We start from the raw sequence: 24,320 nt of genomic DNA, 5'->3' as shown, positions 1-24,320 counted from the left end.
TGCAATTTATTCCAGACCTGAAAAATTGCAGCTGCAATACCAGAAAGTTACTTACTCTGACAACAATGCTTAAAGAACTTTGAGTAACTTGGAAGTCTCTCCCAGTTTCAGAGTTTCCTGTTTTTGGATAGAAGTTCTGAAGTTAGAAAAACACCACGTTTGAATTTTAATACAGGCAGGATGAAGTTCGAAAGTTCACACCATTTCAATACAATACCAATTTCAACATTCCTTCAGGAACAGGTAAGCCATCAGGTTCTGTGCAAAGTAAAGAAACTTCTTCCAGCTGCAAGACATTCAGACTCAAGGGCACAGATGAAGTAGATTGGGTTCTTTCAGCTGCCTATCAATATTAAGATAATGTAATGCTGTACTTGGTCTTTTTGTCACCTCTGCAGAGCTACACACGCAAGTATGGAAAGAACTGAACCCTACATTCTGAAGGTTCAGAAAATAAGTCACACGACTGGCCCCGAGACCAGCAGTCACAAAAACCCTACGTGAAAGGGCTAAACAAAACTCGAGTCTTTTGTCATTAGGTAAACGTTTCCAAGGGCTGCCAAAGCATTAGATATGGGAGAAAGCATCTGTAGGTGGAACGGGTTCAAGTTAAAAGCTTTAATAGAATCATACCAAATACTTACAGTAACTGTGAAAATCTCCACATCACCAGCAGCAAAGGCAAGGCAGTATGAGGAACCATCTCCCAGAGCTCACGACCTAAACTTTACTAGAAGCCATCCTGAGTCAAGCGATACAACGCAAGATTAATTATTTGCAGCTATTGCAGGAATAAGCACATGAGTTAGTCAGCAGGACTGAAGGACAAATGCTCTGAACCCTTGTATACTTCCCATGGGTAGAGATTTGCTCCAGAGATGGCAGCGGAGGAAACAAACATTCTGAGACTGCTAGGAAAACAGACCCCGCCTTAGTCACCCAAGAGAAAAAAAAATGAAGCCCATCTACTTTCACACTTAAATAAAAAGGAGGAAAAATTTATCCTCTTATTCTCATCTGACAAAGGAATTGAGAAAAACACTTTTTATTTCTATATCCATTTATTATTCCAGTCTGTAAAAATATAAGACTAATATACAGCTACATCTAGCTTGATTTTGTAAAATCAGTCTTCATTCTGTGAGATACCAATGTACATCATACATTAAAGTTGTAAGAAAAATACTGATATTTGACATTTTAAACAAGTTCATTCATGTAAAAATCACATTGCAAGTAAAGTTTAATTAGAAAATACATAATATTCACAAAAATACACGTTAAAGACAGCTTGTGAGAACATTGTCCTAAATTTAATTCAGTTGTGGAAAAAACAATGATTCACAGTTCGGCTTGACTTATCCAGTACCATAGCAGAACTTCAAAGTAAATGCATCTTAATTCCATAAAGAATTTGTTCTTTTTCCTATTAAGGTGCACTTAAATCTCCCAGTTGCAAATAAGGAATGACGTGATGCCCCACTATGCATGTACACAACATATAACACTAGGCAAAGGAACTTTCATTTTCCATTCCATTTTGAAATAATTTGGATGTTTATAAATTAATCTATAAAATCTGGATTGAAAATACAATTTACATATACAGGACACGTAATACACACAGATTACATTAATAGCAGCGTAATATTGTCAATCATGCGTAGCATCCTCCCTAACACTTCTGGATTCTTTTTCCTTTTTTTTTAGCTAAAGACAAAATCTCTATAAAACAGTCAAGCCTTTAAGTATTTTCTTTCAGGGAGAAAACTGCAAAGATGTCAAAAATTTAGGAGGTAGTGAATGAAAGGCTAACAATATCAGCATATTTTAAAAACCCTTATACTGAACCCCAGTATCATTTCTATATAAAATTAAGTTTAGCCACACATAATCAACCATTGATCATCGTGAAGTAACAATTTAAAAATATTTTGTAATTAACAGTGTACGCATTAGTAAGATATGGAAGAACTTTAGAAACTTTATGGTAACTGCAACAGTAAGCAATTATATGCTGTGCAGTCTGTCATTGTAGCTGTAAATACACAACCCATTTCTAGGTTTATTCTTTAATGCTTTTATCAAGTCCCAAATACTTAGTTTCACTATGTTATCAAATGTCTGTAAAACAGAACGTATGTGTTAAAAATATCATCTCAGATTTAAGATTTATCAGTTTGCAGGAAAGGTCCCAAGAGATGAATTCTCATGCAATTTAGAGCGGGACCCTAGTTAAAGTTCTACAAGTCCTTAATACTGGCATATATACTCAAAATATTCATGCATCTGTTATAAGTACAGATTAGGTAACACAGGGTTTGGCGGCCCACTAGCCCTGGGTATTTGTACCTCAGCAATAATTCACCTCGCAACACCAGCATTCCCAGACTCAGCCCTCCACGGAAGTTACTAGCTCGAAGCCATTAACCAAGCTGCAAAATACTCATGTACCACATTAGACCCATAAGGTATAAAAACATTGCACCTGTATCAAGTGCACTACCAGTTCATTTTCTGTATCTGCGGTCCTCATCTCTCTCCTCATCCAAGTGCCTTTATTCCTTTGATTATTCACAATACATTCAAGTAAACAGAAGGCACAGAAGTGCAAACTAGCGTAAATAAATGAAAGTTGCCCTCCACTGATGATTTCATACAGGAAGGAAAGTCTTATGATAAAGAAAAGACATATTAAAGTAAACAATCTTCCTTAAATAAAGGAAATGCAGAGCAGCACGGACAGAACACAGGTATATTTAAAGTCTACACATTGCAGAATGATCATTCTTCATTTTTAAAAATTATTAGCAAAGTTAAGTATAACACTTCAAAATTCTTGCTCGTTTTGGAAAAGATTCCAGGGCCTCTCTATATGTAGGCTAAAGAAACCATAAGTAAATCCAACAAAGCAGAACTCTAACCTGTATTTGCAGAGTACCATTGTCTGTTATGCTAACTCTCCATAAATAAAAATGGGCACAAATACCCTTCTTGACATCTACAAGACGTGAACTCTGACGGCATTGAAGGTTTGAAGTTACGTGTGCTCATAGATAAGAATTTAAAATTTGCATTCAGTAAAACTAAACAGCAGTAATCTCTGAAGCAATTTTGTTTTATCATTACAAAAATCGTGAAGAAATACAGGTTTAGCCTCTGATATCCTATAAAGACTTTTACAGATGCCTTAACATTACACATAGTTAGTTTCTTGTTAGTAAAGTTACCAGAGGTAGATGTTTCCTCAAGATAGACTGAGGGGAAAAGAAGAAAGGGGTTAGCCTCCTTTCCCACTCATCCTACCTCCTCACAGGGTAGAGCTTGCTTCCAAGAACCTAGACTACTGACTCCGGTAAGCACATTACCACAGTACAGAACTAGTAGCGCCCTACTTCTTTCTTAGAGGCTGACATAGACTACTGGATCCCTGGTGAGAAGCTCCATCCACCCTCCCCAATTCTATTAGTCCCCATCTCATTTTCCTGCCACAACTTATGTTCCCAGACAAGGGCTGGGTTGGGAACATAAGTTGTGGCAAAGTGGTAATGCAGGAGATATTAAAAGGGGAAAGGGGGAAAATCAGGCTAGAAGCTTCTCCCCACAGTTCCCCCAATAAGTTTGCAGCTGATCATACGCATACTTACACACTTGCCGTATCAGGACTTGCCATCAGTGTTTTGTTTTACACATAGCAACTTTGTAATATACAGAATACCCAGTCAGTGGCAGATGAAGTTCCACATTTACAGTTTAGATTGTTCTAATGAACATTTTAATGTGACATGGCTCAAGCAAGTTCCATTAAAGTCTCATTCCGATTCAAAACTTTTTAATTCAGGTATTTAACTTAATTTAAGCTGTTCTAATTTGTTCAGGTCTGAAGAAAGTCACTTTTTACATAGTTCAGACTCACTACAACAAACCTGTGCTAGTCGAAACCTTCACAGCTTTACTAAGACTGTGACCCTAACACAGACTGTTGTTATTTCCATAGCATTAAGTTTACATTTGATTTATTTGAAATTTACTGAGATTAGCAACTAAATCCAATTATATCCTTAAACATCACAAACTAAAATGAGAAAAGGGCTTTGATATTTAAGTGTTAAGACTTTCACATTTGAATTTCAAAATAGCAGTCATTAAAAGCAAGCTTACCTGCCCATTAAAACCAGTAAAGGTGCACGACTAATGTGTCTGTGGTTGCACATTCACTTATAAAGGAACGGTCAACTTCAGAAGTCCCCACTTTCAAATTCTGTCACCACTGTGACGGACCCCTGTTGCTCAACTAGACCAATCAAGAACATCCCTTCCCACCCCACCTCCTGCTTATTTTTCAGTTTCCTTATATGCAGAGCAACACAAACAGCTTTACCAGCTAAATAACAGTCCAGAACAGGAATGAAGTGGCTAAAGCAGCTCCCTCATACATAAGCAGCTTTTCAGATGAAAATGAAACCACAGTACATTAAACAGTCAAACCCAGACAACAATGGAAGTTCACTCATATAAAAGCAGTAGTATTCTGCATTTAAAAAAAAAATAACCTTTAAAAGAAAACTCACAGTCATTTCTTAGGTATCCTTCATTTTCAATTTAAATTTTTCCCATCCAATTCCAGTCATTTATTAATTATTAGATCTTCCATCTTTGTGCAGTACTTACACTGAAGTGCAGAATTAACCAAAGTTAGTCAACTTAAATTATTTTGAACTTTTTTGCCTTCCTTTTAATCTAACTGCAGTGCTTGGAAGATGGAGAGGTATTAATATGTATTAAATATTAAGCCAAATTAAAACACGTATGGCATCCTTACTTAATACAAAGTACATCAATGTAATTTCACAGTGTTATTATAGTTCCATCTTCTTCTAATGACTTATGATCTGAATCTTGTACTTCATATTCCATGCTAACACTGGCTGCTGAATGATTCAAGTTCATCTCACTGGAAGGAAGGAATCCATTTTGTGTTGACTCGTGAAGAAGTTCAATTTGTGTCAACGATTCTAGGCTTTCACTGGTAGGTGCAGCTTTCGGAATCTGCTGTGGCTCACCACTATCTTCAATAATAATATCTTCTTCATCGCTCTCCTCTTCTCCTTGCAAGGAATTTGCTAAAATATTTGGTGTGCTGCTTGGAAGGCTAGATTCTGTTGACTGACCAGAGCTGCCAGAAGTCCGACTGTTCCTCACAACATTATTTCTCTGGTTTGCTGGTCTCACTGTAATGATCAGATTACGGCTGTTTGCAATCATCATGTCTGTAACCTGGTCAAGGCTTTTCCCCGAAACCTCTATTCCATTCACTTCCAGTACTTCATCATTGACAGCCAATAAGCCTGTGCTTTGAGCCAGACCTCCTGGGACAAGCCTGGATATGAAAATCCCTGGAACCTTCTCTAATCCATGTGGTGTTACTCTGACACTAGAGCCATCTCGTATATAAAATCCAAGGGGTTTGTCAGTTCCGTATTTGTATAGTCGTACCCTGCGATGGGTTTCTGGAAGAATATCTACATCTATAATTGAAGACACTGGCCTGAAGTCTTGTGGCAAGCTAATGACAATGTGTGGTTTCTTCTTGTGATTATCCGGACGTAGGACGTTTGATAAGACATTCTTCTTCCTTGTCATAGTATCCGTACCAAAGGCACTGTAGTCTGCATCTTCTGTAAGACATAGCACAGCGATGATTAGATCACTTCATAATGTGGTCCATATAGCACCGTTATCTTGTTTTAGGTTAGCAGAATGAAATATCTAATACAAGTTTTCCAGCTTGCTATAGGAGAAACATTTCTCCCTACACATGAAACAAGCTTTAATGTTATGACATTCAAAGTTTGCAAGACTTCTGGTTTCCTTCTACCAAAAGAAAAGACAGCACTCAAAATTAAAGTTAGCGAACGTTGAGACACAAAGAACTATACTGTAGATGCTTGAGAAAAAGGTTAGCATGGAAAGACTGAGAATGTTCCTAGAAACATTTTAATTTTATTCAGAGTAATTCCACTTGTTAGTTTTCTCTCCTCAGGTTTCAGATCATTGGAAAAGAAAGAATGAAAAAGGGAAAGCAGCCAGTGTGCCTATTATTGCCTAGTTCCTGGAAGATAGCCAAGTGACCTGGATTCAAACTCCAGAAAGCTTATTCCATTCCGCACTCTCTTCCCTGCCCCCATGCAATGTAGGTAAAATGGCTGTGGAGCAGAAACAAAGAGATTTTTCCACAAAATACTTCAAGCAAAATTGTTTATACGAGCAGTGCTGTAACTGCCACAAGTTGACACAGAAGTAAGCAAATAGCTAGAATTTTCAAACTTATGCAAGTCATACAAACTCTTTAATGGACAAGGAAGCATGTTATGCAGAAGCAATTCTGATGTCTGAAATGCCCATTTATGGAAGGAAGCTTCCATTTCTCTTTCTAATATGCGATAACTCTCCAAAATCAATGAAACAAAACACATTCAGATCAGAGTTTCCTTGGATTTACACTTGCATTTTTGCAATGTTGTATACATTTTTTTCCTATAATAGATAAAAAAATAATGAAGCAGAACTGGTTTTCACTAACCCTATAACTGAGAGAATGTGATAATACAAAGAAATCCCAAGTTAAGATGCCATTGGTACAGCCAAGAAAGTAAAATAATTGCTACACATTTCAATCTGAGAATTGAAATAACTATGGAAATACTATCCTAGTGTGAAATTTCATGAAGGCTGATAAAATAAGCACGCTGTCAGGAGACCTTCCTTCTATGCTAAGACAAAGGTATACAGAGATGCATCAGCTGTACTTGGACTCTTCAGACATTTTAAGCAAAACAGAACACAAAGTACTTCAGAAGCAATAGTCTAACGCTATTCCAACATGTGATACTAACCCCTCCCTTCCTCAGACATTATGGCTGCAGAAAACAAGAGTTTAGGAATACCAAGTCTACTAAGACAGCCTTGGATTTAGTATTCTAGAAGATAAAGGACAACAGGAAAAGAAACAAATTTAAGTTAGTGCACCAAAAAAAGGGGGGATTTATTACAAACTCATACCTTGTGTCCACACACTAGTAATAAAACAGTTCATCAATGTGGTTTTAAAAAAAAGTGTCCTGATGATGGCCTCATTTACATACCTTATTTTTTTGTGTTTAAAAAAATAATCACATCTTAAGGGAGGCAAAGCTGATGCTAAAGACACCATACCTTTTCTGTTAAAGTCTACAGATAAAGTTGTTCAACAGTTTGACACAATCAGGAATTATTTCTGAAGACATCTAAGTCTACATGGTCATACTACCCTCTGGAGTCACTTTTGTGGCAGTTTCAGTTGCTTTGGAAGGACACAGATGCATCTCTAGACTATGTCCACCTCGGACAGTTCGTAGTTCCGCTGTTACTCAGATTTGGCCATCTCTTCATCCAGACTGGTGTTTCTCCAAGAGTTATTAAATGAACAAAGGCAGCACTAACACAAGAAGTAACTTAGAATCTGCTCTACAGATGCCTGACGTAAATTAAGCTAGTTGTCTTGAAGAGTGGGTTAATTAAAATACAGTTCAGCCTCCCAAATCAAAGCATGTAACAGGTAGACTGTCTGAAGTGTAAGACACCTCCAAAAATGCAAACTCACCATTTAATCTGTAAAATGCATTTTAAGATCTCTGACTGCAGATCTGCCATTTAAAATCCTGTTCCCCACTGCTGAAAACAAACATGCTGATTTTTCAGACAACACAGAGAAATTCTTTTAATGTTTGCTTAAAATTTAGGATCAAAGAAAGAAGAAGTACAAGAAGTTTTGCCCTTATCTCTACTGACAACCCATACAACCAGTTTCAAGTTAGACAGCTGGTTGTTACACTGGGAGGATTTTTGCAATTCAATGAGTTGCAATAGCTTCTCTTTTTTATTTGGAACTACAATTGCTTGCAAAACAACTTGGAAGGAGCAATTGTGAAATAAGATACTAGACAGAAGGGCCTTGCTTTAAGTATCTTTTACTGTTGAATACGAAGTAACACAATGACAGCAAGAAATTGGTAGTATAGGTGATGATTTCTGAGAAACGAGACAACTCCCAGCTTGCCACAGGAGGCTACAAAGCCACCTTCGTTGCAGGCCACGTACCAGGATCTCTCCTGCCACTCAGCCCCTCTGCACCTACAGGGGAAGTCTGGCACATACTAGAGATACCAACACATACACATCTACTACATTCAAGGAGCAGATTTACTGTGTCCTGCAAATGATCAGAGGATGTTTGTGCCCTTATCCAAGTTAGATCTATAACTATTTACTTGGATTTCCTCAACTTCTTTCCCTCAAAAGAACAGAGCTCACTACACCATCCTCCACCTGCTTCCATACAGCTGATAAGGCTAAAACTTTGTCCAAAACAAATTTAACAGAGAAACATGAAGATCAGTTGCAAAGACTGGCTCTGAAAAAAATATTATGTAAATACATCTGTGAACTAACAGATTCAAAAGTGTTTTTCAAACAAAAACTAATATCAGAAAAGTATTCATTGGAAAATCTCAGAAGGCAAATATACAATCAGGAATCTTAACACTGAGCGGGTGCTTTTGCTTTTAGAAACTTTTTTCAATTACATGACACATTGTTCAAGTAAGAGCATCCCAAAATTGCAAGCTGTATGTCAAAACATTTAAGAAACCATAGAGCACCAGAGGAGAGCTGTTTGACATTGTAACTAGTCTAAAAAAAGAAATAATCAAAAGTAGCACAAACCTTAAGATATAGTTAAGAGTTACATAATTTGTAGGGAAAAGAAACAGAGGTTGATGAACACATCTCTCCAAATCTCAGCCAAGCAGCGTGACTCTGTTTAACCTCTCTTCCACTGCTAAACAAATTTTCTAAAGCAATATACTCGAGTACAAAAGCATCTTTGTTCTGGCACCAAGCTAATCAGTTTAAAGCTGCTGCAGAAAATATTTTTGGCGTAAAGCCAACAGACAAGGTGTTTACAGATAGCATTAAGGAGAACAGACAGAGTGCAAGAATGATTTTTACCCCCAGCAGTTTCAAGCTCAAGGTGGCACTGATCTGTATATACTCACTACAGGAAAATTAAAACAGAAGCCCACAAATGTCAAATCTGTTTTCTATTTAACATTGCTTAAGACAGCAATGTAGAGTTACATTTTAAAGAATTAAATTTTAAAAATCCCCAAAGCATTGGTGCATTTGAATATAGATGAATTTAGCTTTTTTTTTTTTAAATAAGGCCCAACAAATCTCGTCATTATTTAGTCACAAATTATAACAAAACATGCTTTTAGGAGACTAAACTATGCTTTTAGGAAAAGGACTCAGAATAGCTAGGACAGACAGTTAAAGTCAACTCCTCTTACTTTTTAAGAAAATAAAGCTTCTCAGTCAACATGAAGAGGCACAAGTGAATTAACCAAAGAATCCACCATTTACTATTTACAGCCAAGTACATATAGCGCTTGCAAGAGTTGCATATTGTAATTTAATATCCTGCAAGTGAGTTTTAAGGACTTTATAATGAAACGTGTCTCCTGTTGTCATCTCTATTATTCCTGTATTTACGATGCAAAGCACCCCACAACAAATTGCACTCCAGGGCCTGTGAGGACTGCATCCCCTCCAGCATTTTATCTTCAGTAAGATTTTTCTCACAGACAGAGTGACTCCCACACATCTGGATTTAATCACAATACATCAGTTTAACCTTTAAATTCCAGATGTCAACAGTACCTGTTAATCTGTTAGACTGCAGAATGAAATTCCAATAAGCAACTGTTTTCCACAAACCCACAGCCATTCTTGACTCATGCAGTATCAAGCCCCAGTTTAGATACAGCACTGAAGAGGAGTTTAAAATATTTTAAAGGAATGCAGTTAAATATAATTAATAGAGTCTCAGGGAAATAACATGATTTCATTTCATTACAGGATCTCCAGGTTTCTTACCACATTAACCAATACACACAAATGCTTAGGACACACAGCTTTCTAGCTTTCTTAAATTAGGAGCCAAACCTGAACAGAGAAGGGAGTGCTGACTCTGGCACATGAACATTTCTGAGATTTTGGAGTCACAGCATCACAGTTGTCACTTTTTCTTAATAAACATTGTAAAAGCATCCTGTTGCTACCATTTCAACCCCTTAAGGTGCTCCTTGGATGCTATACACTAAGTTAATATTATTTATCCTGTGCCATCAATAGCAGGTATTTGTTCAGACATTTGATTTTCAACTTTAGAGACACAGCCAATAAAGATCCGTGCAATCAGACAAGTTAATCACACCTAAACCAATTATGCTGCGCAAATAATGGCACATCTCTAACTCCTGCAATTCAACTTTAGTCACAGGCAAATTATCACAAATTAAATACAGAATCAAGTTATTTCCTTATTTTCCATCAAAACAAAGCTGTTCTCTATGGCAAAGATGCTGATGGAACCAGAGCCTCAATTTAATCAACAGAAAAAGTGGTCACAGCTAATTCAGAACAAGTACAGTGCTGGAAGTGCTAGACTCAGATGCCAGCCTGGGTTCTTTACTCCTTAAAACTCTACAGCCAGAAGACTCCAGTCTCATAAGGAAGCTGGTGACAACCAATACTTTATACGTAGCTTTTCCCGCTAATCAATTCTCGGCACAATAAACTGCAGTGGGTTAATGTTATTTCTAGTTCAATTTCACTATCAATTCCTTGCACTAGAATTATAGCAAGTAATCCATCATTATTTAAACAAAGGTAGAACCAAAGGTATAAGGTGTTACAAATGCAACACTACTAACAGTCTGCATTAACATGTAACACTGGAAACAATCTAAAAACATATGGTGTTAAAACACAAACTCAATAATCCCAGTCTCACAAAGTGGCTTATCTGTCCTCGTCATATGGCTACTGTAGGAGATTAAACAGAATCATAGACCTTTTCTACCTCCAGGTGCTATTAAAGCACATGAACTATTGTTCATGCCTTTGGCAATTCAGGACTGAAAACATAGGCCTTATTAGACTACATTATCCTCGGTACAAATTAAGCAAACATTTTGCCAGCCCCACAGCAGCTGGCAAGCAGCCACATCTATTTTGAATATCGTGTTTGTGTCACACTGAGTGGGACAGTTGATACAACTGTCCTGTGCCCAAGCGTTTTCTAAGGAAAACAGGCCTTTCTTAGCAACAACCACACACAACGCACATCTTTATAAAGTAGCTAAGCAATAAGCAGTCTGGTATTCAAAGATCAGCTGGCTGCTTTATGACAGGAATATTCATATATAGACACACACACACCTGCATGCACATAAACAGAAAAACAAGGGCAGAAATCTGGTTTTCTTGACTTCTCCAGATTAAATACCAAGTCACATCACTAGACTTCTCCCCCTTCATGAACAAAAGCAGACACTAGAAAAAGACACCCAGAACTTGGAGGCAAAGCAACAAACTAAGCAGGCCTCACACACTTGAGGTTAGCTAAGTGAAATAAGCCTGTGATTTTGAAAGCTTCAGAAGGTTTTGTTAGGAAAGTGTGGCAAGAGTAGCACATTACAAAGTTATTCTTTAATTTATACTGACATTTAATACTTCATGTAATAAGACTTCCAAGATTCCTTTCCATCCTGTAACAGCCTCTGTCCTTGTCTGATCAAGATCAGAATTTTAAGTGAAAGGCATCCAACATACAGAGTAGAAAACCACAGAGGTTTAAAGTTTATTTTCATTTGCTTAGATACAAACAGAAAGAAGCATTTGATACTTAACTTCATTTTATCTAACTAAACACAAGCAATAAAACAGAAAATATAAATAAATTGCCTGAGGAAGCCCTTGCAAGACAGATGAGTTGTGAATACCTTTCATCCATAATTACTATGGAATTCAACATGATGAAATAGGACTGAAAGATTTTCTCCATACATCACACCATTCACTGCAACATAGTACAACTGGATAAACGGATGATTCACAGACTCCAAGCGCACTTACCTTTCCTCTGAATGAAAATCCGGAGGAGAGGATTGGCTGTAGATACTGCTTTATGATAATTGTCATCATTATTGATGGGCAGCAGGTCTCCATGAATGTCCGTATATCCCACTAGAACATCAACATTTGGAATCTTGTGCACATGCTGCAATAATCCATAGAACTCCTCAAACTTTCCAGGTTTAGATCTCTCCAGAGAAAATCGTCGAAATTCTGCTCCAAACTACAACAAAATACATCGTAAATCATTAATAAGATAATTCAACATCCTCAAGCAATAGAATTATTTGAATGTTATACCAGAAATGTTATGGAATTAAAAGAGCACCAAAACCTGCAACCAATAATTTTGAAGTTGCATAAGAAGGTCAATTTAAACTGTTCTTTTTCCTGAAGCTGTAACTATTCTGGGTTTGATAAAAGATGTACTTCTGAATATACAAAAGTTGTTTCCATTGTTCTGCTTAGGCCAAAGAATTCACTAACACAGGAGTTGAGCATTAAAATGACAAACCTATGTAAGAGTAATTGCAGATTCTAATATGAAAGAGCCATGCCCTCAGTAAGCAGAATTCATCCCCAGCATGGATGGTGGTGGCTCAAAACCAAGATGATGATTAACCTCCTGTGGTATGCAACTGCCTGGACCTTTTTCAAAGAAATTTCAGTGCACTTTAGAACGGTATGTATAGATTGTTTTGCACCTCTAGTTAACCTACGCAAGACTGAGTAGGTTTCAGATTCTCAGTTGTTTGGGCAAGAAATTAAAAAGCCACTTTGACTTGAGGACTATGGAGAACGGCTGCTACTTTTCAGTTCAAGCTACCTCCAGTAAAGCTCTAGCAAGCTGATTTCAAGTCAATTCTGCTCTTGCCTAAAGAGGGATATAAAGGAGGCAACCAGCTACTCCTTAAGAGCATTCAGAAGATTCAGCTGCATGATCAAGACTCATATCTTGATTTTATAGCCTTTTGAAGTGTGATGGCATCCAGGGTATAAAAACCAGACAAGATTTCAGAAGATATGGAAAAAGAAAGCATTTAATCACTGGCACTGTACTTTCAGGGGTAGCATTAGTGTTTAGTCAGTATGATCATTCAACAACAACAAAAAAAACCCAGCTCCCTAGACCACTTTAGCTTCAGTTTAATTTACCATCTATATTAAACACTTATTAAAAAAAATGTTAGCAATGATTCAGTGGTGGTAGGCATAAGACCAAACTGGGTGCAAATAAAAGTGATGTAGACTAGAAAAACTGTAGTTTTAGCAGACATAACTGGTGAACTTTAGTGCTCTACCCAACACAGGTGTAACAAACTAAAGACACTAAAAGGAATTACAAGACAGCAGCAATCAGGTTTCAAAATAGAGATCAGCTTGTATATAAATTAACAGGGGAAAAAACTAATAATTAAAAAGTAGAAAACAAAGTAAATCAGATGTTGACATTTTTTGTGAATTATTGTCAACCACCAGTGCACAAAGTCGTTAAGTAATTTCTTTAGTTTCAAGCAGAACAGATGGGCACATGGAACAAAATACTGCCTGAAAGTTTGAGCCTCAGTATCACATACTTGGGTGTCCCTTACATGGAAGGGAAGTGAAGGTGCACATTACCAAGCCTCCAGACCAACCTTTACCTCACATTTGATTACAACCTTTTGGAGTTAAAAGTTCTCACATACAAACAAAGGAATGAAAATAAGGAGACAAGGACCCCATTGTTCGCACATTAACACCAAAACTAACACCATGATAACTCAAACAGCAGGGCAAAACAAGCTCTACCTTCCAACACCCCACCTTCCTCCAGGAGTTTCAAATAAAGGAATTATCTGGGAACATTCCTCTTCTAGAAATACTCCAGTTACAGTAACATTAACTAACAATAAGGCTGACGGGATGATTCATGCCTGCTCACAAGAAAAGCAAAGCCAAGCCTGCAGGAGGAACTCTCATCACGTCAGAAGCAGCATGCTTCACCATGACGTCAGTGAAAGGTTTTATCCTGTCTCTCTCAAATCTTTCTTCAGCTATGCGAAGCATTTATGCCACAGGAATTGTCCATGCATTGCATCAATTTAAACTGTTTGGCTTCAAAAGACTACATAGTTTAAACGTACTTCACTTATAAAAGTTTAAAAACAAAGGGCCAGATTCTCAAACACTTGATTTTATAGATAGCTAGTGCAAACACTGAAAGACTAATAATCTGGCTAGTGTTTCCTAGCGTGGTTTATTGTATGCTCGATACTATTATAAAGCAGATAAAGACAAGTAAAACTATGCACTTTCATTGTTTATTTTAACCCCCGGAAACATTTTCAGTTGATATCAAATGTTGCTCTCCTTTCCATTAAACAGGCAGAACTAACAACTTTTAAGAAATTTAGAGGAGATGAAAGATCAGAAGAGACTAATTTGAGAACAGACAACTTCTTGCACTTGAGCTCTTTACAAATGATCTTTGTTACATGGTAACTCAGCTGGCAAAACACAGTAAAAGTGATGCCAGTGTACTAGCAAGTTACTAGGGATACCCACTTTCTTTAAGTGCCCCATAACACAGCACACGCTGCTGCTGTACTGCAAGTCCCCAGCAACAACAGAACATCAACTACAGTAACCGGATCAACCTTATCAGTGTATTTATTTCACAGCATTCATTCTGCAAAGAAATATAAAATTCAAGTTTCCCACCCCCCTGTTTTATGACTTGGAATAACATCTAGAGAACCAGAAGCTTATTTCAGGGCTTTCACACCACCAAAAGGAACTCTAGTTTGGGGTATAAAGCTTGAGTTTCTATGATGAGAGAAAGGGCTAACTGGAATTAATAGATGATGGAGATTCTCTAAGGCAAGTTCACATCAGTTACTCAAATTGAATAAACCAGACTAACAGAAGGATTTTGCTCATATAACTGCAACTACAGTTGGGCTATGCTGGCACTGCTGTTAGCTGCGACACGATTATTGATTTGGAGCATCTAAATAAAGAGCCGTGCGTTGCCGATGAGCCTTCAGAGCCCAGACCACTCCACTGTAATGGTCCCCTCCACCTCCCACACAAGCCTTTCTTCTTCTTCCTTACAAGTTATTATTCCTATAAAAGGATGATGACTCCTATGCTATATTAAATCAAGATGCTGTTAAATAATGCATTAGCGACAAGTAGCTCTAGGAATGCCTTGAAAACTGCTTCCTAACATGCACTTAAGAGACAGTCCCTATTCATTAGGACTTCTACACTTCTCTCAACAAACATATCACAGGTGATCCCTTCTTATTTTCCATCAAGAAACACACAGTGGGGGAAGAGTAAGGCTAGAGTTTTGGGTTGAGTCAACAAGTATTTTGTCTATAAACACATTGTACTGATTGTTTTCAATCTTACAAGAGCATAGATTAAAACAAGACTTCACCAACCGCGAGAAGAGCTGTGATTAACTAGCATTTGAAATCATAGCTACCAGCTACCCCTGTGCTTTCTCATTTTGTCCCCATGAAAGTTAACACTTCAAAGAAATCATCATCATTCAAGCCACAGAGACCAACCACATATTTTCTAGAAGTTTCAGCACTATGTTATACTATCCTCAAAAAACCACACAATACCACAAGTCCTAACTGCTTCACCTACACTGCTGCTTTGGCACTTGATCAGCAGGAAAGGAAGGTCAAATACAGAACACTGACCACAGACTATAGACAAGTTTAAAGAAAGCTCACGAGATATTTTTCTGCCAATGGAAGAAAACACAATCCCATGCAGAAGTGCAGTAAAAAGGGGATTTAACCCAAATTACACACATTTAAATAACAGCTTGACACTCCACCTACTATTGCACATACAACAACTGTTAACTACAGAGTGACACGCCAACAAAATATTACAAATACAAATACAAAGCAAAAATCTAACTTCTTTCAGAACATCAAAGTTCTGTCAGCAAGACTTTGCCTAACCAGCACGTGAGAAACTCACAATATGCAGGAATGGATGCAGGTACAACCATGAGAGGATTTACAGAATTGCACAAAGCTTTGACAACAAGAAACTGTTGTTTTAAGCCTTAACATACAGACACACACTCATAAAAATCGGCAGCGTAAAAACCTCCAGCGGCCTCTAACAGAGGGCAACCTCTCCCCTAAGGTAAGTTTGTCAGAAACTTTCCCCAAACATCTACTTCTCGGCATGTTTTCAGTCTACGCAGGAACTCAGAGACCACTTGTCTCTCCTGTTTATTAAAACACTTCAGAACTCGCTGTTGTTTCACCTCCCGGTGCCACCGGCCCAGCCCCGCACCAACCGGGCGGCCTGAGGAGCCTGCGGGCGCCGGTTGGAGCCGGGGCGGCCAGACGGGGAGGGGAGGCGGCCCCAGCCGCACCGGGACCCCCGCGGCCCCCCCAGCCGGTGCTCGGGACCCCCCTGCCTCCCAGAACACGCGGCCCCACAGCTCCCCCCACGCCCCCAGCGGGACTCCCGTTTCCCGGAGCCCCGTGGCCCCCCCAGCATTCCGGAGCCCGGGACCCTTAGGGTCGCTCCAGCCACACCGGGACCCACCGCTTCCCCGATCCCGGGACCCCCGCGGCCGCCGCAGCCGCCCCGGGACCCCCCGCCTCTCAGAGCCCAGCGAACTCACTGTCTCTCTACCCGCATTCCGGGACACCCAGCGCCGCCCCAGCCCCCCCCAACATTCCGTAGTCCGGGACCCTTCGGGTCGCTCCAACCGCACCGGGATCCCCCAACATGCCAGAGCCCGAGACCCGCCGCCCCCCCCGGAGCCCCGCGGCCCCAGGGCCGCCCCAGCCGGAGCCGGGGACCCTCAGGGTCGCTCCAGCCACATCGGGACCGCTCAGTATTCCGGATCCCGGGACCCCCCGGCTCCCCGACCCCGCGGCCCCACAGCCGCCCCCCAAGCCGGAGTCCCGGGACCCCCGGGGCCGCCCTGGGCAGGTGAGTCAGCAGCCCGGGGCCCCTCTCCGCGGGGCAGGCCCGCCCCCACCCCCCGGCCGGCACGCACCTTGCTCTTCACCTCCATGGTGCCCAGGCCCCGGCTGCCCGCGGCCCCGCGGTGCTGCCGGTTCATGCCGCCGCAGGGTCGGCGTCGCGCCCGCTCTTCTCTCTCTGTCTCCCGGGTGTCCCCGAACGCGCCGCGGGGAGAGAGAGAGCGAGAGAGCCAGACGGGGAGCAGCGAGCGGCGCGGCCCGAAGCCAACCCGCCCCCGGCAACCGCGGCCGCTCCGCCGCCTCCGCCCTGGGCCGGGAGGGGCGGGGCCGCGGCTGCTCCTGGCACCTGCCGCGCGCCCCGCCGGCAGCGCCGCCACCGCGCACGCGCCGAGGGGCGGGGCCCGCGCACCTGCCGCTGTGGCGCGTGCGCAGTCGCCGCCTGGCGTGGGCGGGGGGGGCCCCGCACCTGCGGCCGGCGGGGGGCGGGGCCGCGCACCTGCCGCTGTTGCGCATGCGCGATCCCCGGCCGGCGGGCAGGGGCGCCGGCTAGAGAAGGGCGGGGCCGCGCACCTGCCGCTGCCGCGCGTGCGCAGTCGCCGCTGGCGGGAGGAGGGGGCACGTGCGCGGGAAGCTGAGGAGGAGCTGCTGAGCGAGAGGGAAATGGCGGGGGGGCGCCCTCCTCTCCTCGCTCTCTGCCAGGCAGCAGGTATGGGGTGTGCGTGTCCAGCGCCTCGGACGTGTGGGGATCCTCCGAGACCCAGCAGCGCTGGTTTATGTACTGACCGAAGGTGTAAAGTAAGCCCAGATTGGGGTGAGGCTGAAAGTTTGAGCTCTCTTACTCTCAAGACGGGTCTGTCCACCCGTCATGGGCATGTGGAGCGGACATTGTGGAGTTTGTTTTTATTTTAATTACAAATAATGCTGGAGTATCTGTTACTGTGTCAGAAGAACCACTCAGTCTTATGTAACGTTGTTTATTGGTTTAATTGTGAGGTAGCTGAATTATTTTCATATAGAGGTGTGTTTGGCTGCCTTGAGGGGGTACTGATAAAGGTCCTTAGTGGAGAGACCGTGAACACCACCTCATCTGAAGAAAAATTACTTTTAACTTATATAATTTTACTTGTATCGGCCAGAAGGATGCCCGTAGATTAAAGTAGTTACGTCAACGTACCTTTCATAGGCCTATAGATTAGGTTTCCGCTAATAATGCAGATTATAAGGAGTATACCTTAGAGACCTATAGATTAGTTTTCTCCCTAATCTATAAACCTGACAGTCGAGACAAGACATCCTTATGCAGACATTATACAGATGGCTTGAAGGAAGTTCAAACAACTCCTTGCAGCTGAGAAAAGGTACGTGTCTAATCCTCAGGTCCCAGTTGATAATTGGTAATTAAAAAACAACATCCAGTGCTGAATTACTTTGAAGTCGGTGCCTTTTTGTGTTCAGTAGATCTTACTCCCGTCATGCCAAAGGCAAAGAAATTACAGCTACCACGCAAGCCAAGAAAAGGTGTAATTAGTACAGAGGATGTTGTTAATTGTTACGTATGGTTTCCTGTCAGACTGTCTAGGCTAATTCAAGTCTGCCCATACTTTGTATAGTGTGTTTTGGTTTTATGCTGCAAAAGGATACAAAGGGAATTCACACCATAGATTTAGATCAAATCTGTGATCCTGGTACAATAGAAGACAGATTACAGCTATGTGAGGAAGGCTTGGATAAAACCTCTCATTTTGTCACTTTATAATTACAAAATTGAAGAGTTTGGACTGCTTTCTATTTCTGTCTTCTACAGTGGGCTTTGCTTAATGAGCGATAGGAAAGAGGAAAGCACAGAGAAGAATGCAAGTGATGGAAGCAAACAGTGCCTTCCCTAGGTTTTTAAAGCTATTGGTTTGCCCCTTTTCTTTTGGAGAAAGGAAGAACATCCTGTAGATAGTTTGTGCTTTAAGCTGTCGTGCAGCTCATTTTATTGCTATAGATTTATGAAGTATCGTCTAAGATAATTTTTTTTCTCTTGTGCATTCCTAACATGGTTGGAGTGCCATGTGGTGGGTGTGGTAGCGTGCTTAAGGAGTCAGGGCGAGTTTCAAGTCACTGGAACCAACCTAATAAAAAGTATTAATCACTGGCTTGCTTTCATCACAAGGAGCTGATGTATGAGGAAGGAATGTGATAAACAATTTGATTTCAGTTAAAGGTAGAGAGAGGCAGGCTTTTTGTACTAGTTGTAACACAAGTTTATAGAGCTATTTTAGGCACAAGTTCTGTAAAACCTGTGAATCAGGCTTGATCGAGCTATTCATGGCACATTCAGTTCAGTTTCAGCTTCTGTAAAGTTGAAAGACAGGTTGGGTTTCCTAATCTATGGTCAGTTGGGGAGGTGTTTTCGGAGGTCTTGTTTTTCTTTGTTTGTTTTGGTGTAGAAATGTGATAACTCAGTCCACCATGGAATGCAGTGAGATTGAGCTGTAACACTTCTTCCACCTCTTGAGACTTCTCACTTCTCACATGGAATGCCATTCCATACAGCCCTCCTGGGGTTGAAAGAATACTTTCAAGATAAAGCATAAGAAATGTCTGCCAGTGTATGCTGACTGTTACTGATGTATAGCTCAGGGCTTATGCTATTTATATTTATACCGATATTCTTTTTTTACCCTGTCAGTGCTAGCTCAGTAGTGTGATTGTTAGGTTCAGCAGGTTACAATCTGATCTTGTATTGGAGTTGATGAGATGTTGGTTTTTGAGGGGAAGATTAAAATGAAAGGGGAAAGAGAGCTTTATTTAAAAAACAATAATAATAGGGTCAGACCACAGATTCTTCCGCTTTCTTTAAAAAAAAATCTACCTGCAGGCTTTCATTTTGATACTCTGCAATTTGGATACATTAATCTTGCACACCAGTTATATTTCCCTACAAAGAAGGGAGTTTTCAAGAACTGTGTATGTGCTTGGATGGCTGCATTTTCAGAATAGAAGGGGCACATGTGACCTCAAATTGCTTTGATCTTCCCCGTAACGAGTGGTATAGACAAAACATTTTTGTCATAAAGACATCTGATACTCACAAATGCAAATAATATTGTAGAGCACTAGTTTAGGTGCACATGAAGACATGGAAATATGTTTCCTAACATTCTTTGAACAAACACTCCTGGTCCTGGAGTGGGATATGTGAATTTACAAATGTTGCACTAGAGAGGAAGAATTTGAGAAGGGTAGCTCGTTATGTTTTATCTCCATGAAATACAATCCATACCAACAGCACTGTACAAACACAAGAGCAAAGCTCAGCAAGTAAACCTCATTGCATGGCAGTGTGGTCAATTTATTAATAATAATAGCTTTGACATTGGACCTTTAATAGAGGATGTGTTATAAGTCCTTTTTGGAAAGTATGCTCTTAGTCCCAGCAGTGGATGGCCTGTATTTTTGTGATTTTTCTTGATTAGGGGCTTTAGTTGTGACAAACTTATGAATTTTCTTGAAAATACTTTCCTAACAAGCCAAGAGAAAGTACTGATGTATTCATTTATATTCTCTGAGGTTTCTGACTAAAATAATTGAAAGCTTTTAAAGCTTTTTCTTCCTATTCATTGAGTAATCCATTGCTGTTCAATGACTCTGGACTACTTTGAAATTTTTCCTTATTTAACCACAGTGTGGTACTAATCACAGCTGACATCTCACACTTGCACCTGCGTGTGCAGTTTAATGATTTAACTTGTCTGGCTTAAGTGCTCCGTGCTGGTGTTTGAGCTGAACAGGTCAACAGATAACACTGTTTCTTTCCTTAAAGTGATTAGTGAACATTACTTATTTGTCTTTCCAGCACTTACTGAGTAGTCCTGATCTAGAATTTCGAAGAAATATGACAGATGAAAAGCATAATTGCTCCAAAATGTCTTTTAAACTTCACTTGGTACAGGTTAGAATTTTAGCTTTGTCTTATTCTCAGAGAATTAGATTAGAACTCCACCTAATGAACCTTTTGGAATAAAGACTTTACTTTTAAGCTTGTCTGGAAAGCACCTAACTGCTGTTGGTGAGCAAAGCAATGACCTCCTAGCAGCTGTAACCTCGAATAAGTAATACTTCAGGTGCCATCTGCTGAGTAATGAGCACTTGTGCCTTTGACTGCAAAGGAACGTTTTTGTACAGAACGGCGTTGATAGATCTTGCAATTATTTGTGGCTGCACACAGTGTGCGTATAAAGCAAATTATTAGGCTTTATCAGTTGCTAAAAGTAATTTTCTGTCAAACAAGGATAACATTCGAGCTGTGAAGTTGAGCAGGCTGTTATGGATTCTAACAGCTCAATCCTTAATAACCAGGCAGCTGCTGCTGGGCAGCGTCCTGCTTCCCTGCTAGATGGGACCGCGGTGTCTTTACGCTCTCTCGGCCTGCAGGGTGCGATGTTCAAACGCTCATCGCTTGGCTCTCTGTTATTTTGACCTCTCTTACCAGCCTGGTTGTATCAAGTCTCTCCTGCCCCGGGCTGTCGCAGGTACTCGTTCAGAAATCTTGCATTTAACCTCTATTCCTAAGCCTGCGTGCATTTCTGTCAGTGCCTTCTTTCTGAAACAGCTCCTGTGCGCTGGATGTGCCCGGGTTGGACTGGGGGATGTGCTGGAAGGAAGGGAAGTGCTCACAAGAGCTGCGATGCTTCTGTGACTTGCCTGACTGTGAGAAAATAAAATAATTTCTCAAATGATACCTGCAGCCAATTGCAAAATAATAGAATTATAGACTCATAGAATAGTCTGGGTTGGAAGGGACCTTAAAGATCATCTAGTCCCAACCCCCTGCCATGGGCAGAGACACCACCCAGTAGCTCAGGCTGCCCAAGGCCCATCCAGCCTGTCCTTGAACCCCTCCAGGGATGGGGCAGCTACAGCTTCCCTGGGCAACCTGAGCCAGGGCCTCCCCACTTTCATAGTGGAGAAATTCTTCCTTATGTCTACTCTAAATCTGCTCCTCTCCAGTTTATACCCGTTGCCCTTCGACCTATCACTACAAGCCTTTGTAATGATAGTTCTTTATAAAATAATTCATTATTACGATTATTGGATAAGACGTGAGGCATCCAAGATCGCTCAGCCGTGCTCCAAAGCCAGTGCTGGAAGCGGCCGCGCCGCGGGTGAGGTGCTGGGAGGGCGCTGTGCCGGGGGGGTTGTCCTGCTGGGGTGGGGATGGAGCCGGGATGGAGCGGGGAGGCGCCCCCGGCAGAGAGCGCTGTGCCCCGCCGGTCGTGATACTGGCCACATCTGTGCCAAACGCCTCTGTACAACAGCTGCTCTCCCAACCTCAGGGCTGTTTCTAACTTCTACACAAGATTAATCCAATAATGGCTTAACAGTTCGTTGCTTTATAGCTGAAATCAGCAACTGAAGTCAGCAACAGTTTAGGAAAAGGTAGAACAATTATTAGGAATATTTTTTAGGAAAATATAAAGCAATTGTTGTATTTAGAAAATTCAAATTAAGTGAGTTTTTTTTCTACTCAATATTTTAATACGTGCATACCTGAACAAGTGAACCCTGCCTGAAATTACAAGGTTTAGGCAAGCAGACATTTATACGCTAACATAACCAAATAGTAATTTATATGCTTATTAGCCAAATAGTAATTATGCAGTGGTAATAAGTAAAAATAGGAAAGTACAAGCCAAGGGGAGTAGAAAAAACAATTCAGCTTTTCCATGTATGTCACATTTGCAAATACTGAATCCATCTGAGTTCAACCATGGTCCCGGTTGTGTCCCACTTTTAGAAGATACGCTGTGCTTCTGCTGGCTCATCTCTTCATTCCCCTCCTGAATTATAATACTGCGAAGTATAAACTCCACTGCAGGGAGATGCAGAAAGGAGCAGAAATATTCACATGCTTAGAGTTCATAATGTCTGTAATTACAGTTTAATCTTGTGTAATGCATCCCAAGGAACTCTGAGTGATGTTCTTTATGGAGGGATGGTTTGTTACAACATCTCAAGTTTGTTGTCTTATAGTAATGAATGTAGCTGGTCACTATACTGGTAGATTGATGGATAATCTAGTCCTGTGCAGATTGCTTTGTATTTATTAATATTTCAGTTGCCTTCTCAAATTAGAAGAATATGAAATAAAAAATGGTGGAGACACAGAAAAATGTTTGCATACAGATTGCTTGCATAAAGAGCAGCAAGAGAAATGATTGTATCTTCCAACTCAGCCTGGTGTAAAGGATCATATTAATAGTCCTAACTATGAGTTATGAGCTACTGCTGTTACAAACAGTTATGGTCTATAGCAGCCTTTCTAAAAGTCAGTTTAGTCTGAATCTACCCGAGAAGGCCAATCTGCTCACTTAGTTTGCTGTCTGTAGTTCAGTTGGCTTAGAAAACAAACAAAAATTACTTAATTCAGTACTTAAACAATGAAATGACAGTCAATCTGATGGTGCCAGAACACTGGTGAGGCTGAAACACTGAATGTGCTGTTGCAACCATCCTGAATATTTCATTGAGAAATGATCTTTGCTTATCACTGGCATAGATGCTGAGTTGCTGAATTTGTGAGGTACAATTGTGAAGTACTTTGAGATCCTTGGAGGAAATGGACTAGTGGTTTTTAATGTCCCTTTAGGTCTGACAGATGTCACAATGTATTTTATTTTTTCATTGTAAATATTATAATGGTGCCAGCAGTGGACTGTTTACTGCTTTTCATATGCGTGAGAATACTAAACATATGTATTTTTAAAGGAAATTCCAGAAGAATGCGAAACTAGCTTGTAACAATAATTTGTAGGTTTGTGTCCATTGTTTTCAAGAATATGTAAATTGTTACATTATAGAACTTGCTTTGAACCCTGCTGCATAATTAGCTGCACTAAACATCAGTATTCAATTTGGAAAATCTGTAGCCAAGTGTTTTATTAGAATTTCTTGGAAAAGGGGAATGTGAACAAAACCATAGAGCAAATGATCTAAAGTGCAGTTAAAAATAATGAAAACCAAGCACCAGGCACATAAACACACCAGATGAAGACACAGCAAACAAAGGTCGCAACCCCCAAAATGGAATGAAAACGTGTAAGGACAATCCTCAGCTGAAGTAAACAGGGAACTCTGCACCGGGAGTGATGGAACCTTGGTTGTTTGCATTACCTGAGGGTCTGGTCTGTGAAATTTATTAAAAGTTTCGCGTTCAGAGGAAATGACAGTGACAGTAAAGTTTTTTTTGGTCAGCTGGTTGTGTAGGGCTCCTGCAGAGATTTGGTGTTCTGACAGATGTCCTCCTGCAAATCCAGTTAAGTTGATTTAAAATAGCTGCTGTGCGCTCCACCTTGC

General features: G+C 40.7%; 1 protein-coding gene across 1 annotated transcript; it reads right to left on the bottom strand.

The window, feature by feature from the left end:
* Positions 1-1,042: 1,042 nt before the first annotated feature.
* Positions 1,043-17,340, bottom strand: PARD6B (par-6 family cell polarity regulator beta). Its single transcript, XM_069871681.1, has 3 exons — positions 17,051-17,340; positions 12,019-12,241; positions 1,043-5,678 (listed from the first exon to the last, which is right to left on the bottom strand). The coding sequence occupies exons 1-3, from the start codon at positions 17,114-17,116 to the stop codon at positions 4,849-4,851; spliced, it is 1,119 nt and encodes a 372-aa protein (XP_069727782.1). The 5' UTR covers positions 17,117-17,340; the 3' UTR covers positions 1,043-4,848.
* Positions 17,341-24,320: the final 6,980 nt, after the last annotated feature.

Source organism: Phaenicophaeus curvirostris, chromosome 18, assembly GCF_032191515.1.
Source record: "Phaenicophaeus curvirostris isolate KB17595 chromosome 18, BPBGC_Pcur_1.0, whole genome shotgun sequence".
Taxonomy (NCBI): Eukaryota; Metazoa; Chordata; class Aves; order Cuculiformes; family Cuculidae; genus Phaenicophaeus; species Phaenicophaeus curvirostris.
Note: the sequence above shows the minus strand (reverse complement) of the source record. Positions and strands in the feature narration are given on the sequence as shown.

Bases quoted from the DNA above. Each gene is read 5' to 3' on its own strand.
- PARD6B (XM_069871681.1), bottom strand. From the start codon at position 17,116: ATGAACCGGCAGCACCGCGGGGCCGCGGGCAGCCGGGGCCTGGGCACC. The intron at 12,242-17,050 runs GTGCGTGCCGGC...ATTTTGTTGTAG, and splicing joins CCATGGAGGTGAAGAGCAAG to TTTGGAGCAGAATTTCGACG. The intron at 5,679-12,018 runs GTAAGTGCGCTT...TATGTCTTACAG, and splicing joins GATTTTCATTCAGAGGAAAG to AAGATGCAGACTACAGTGCC.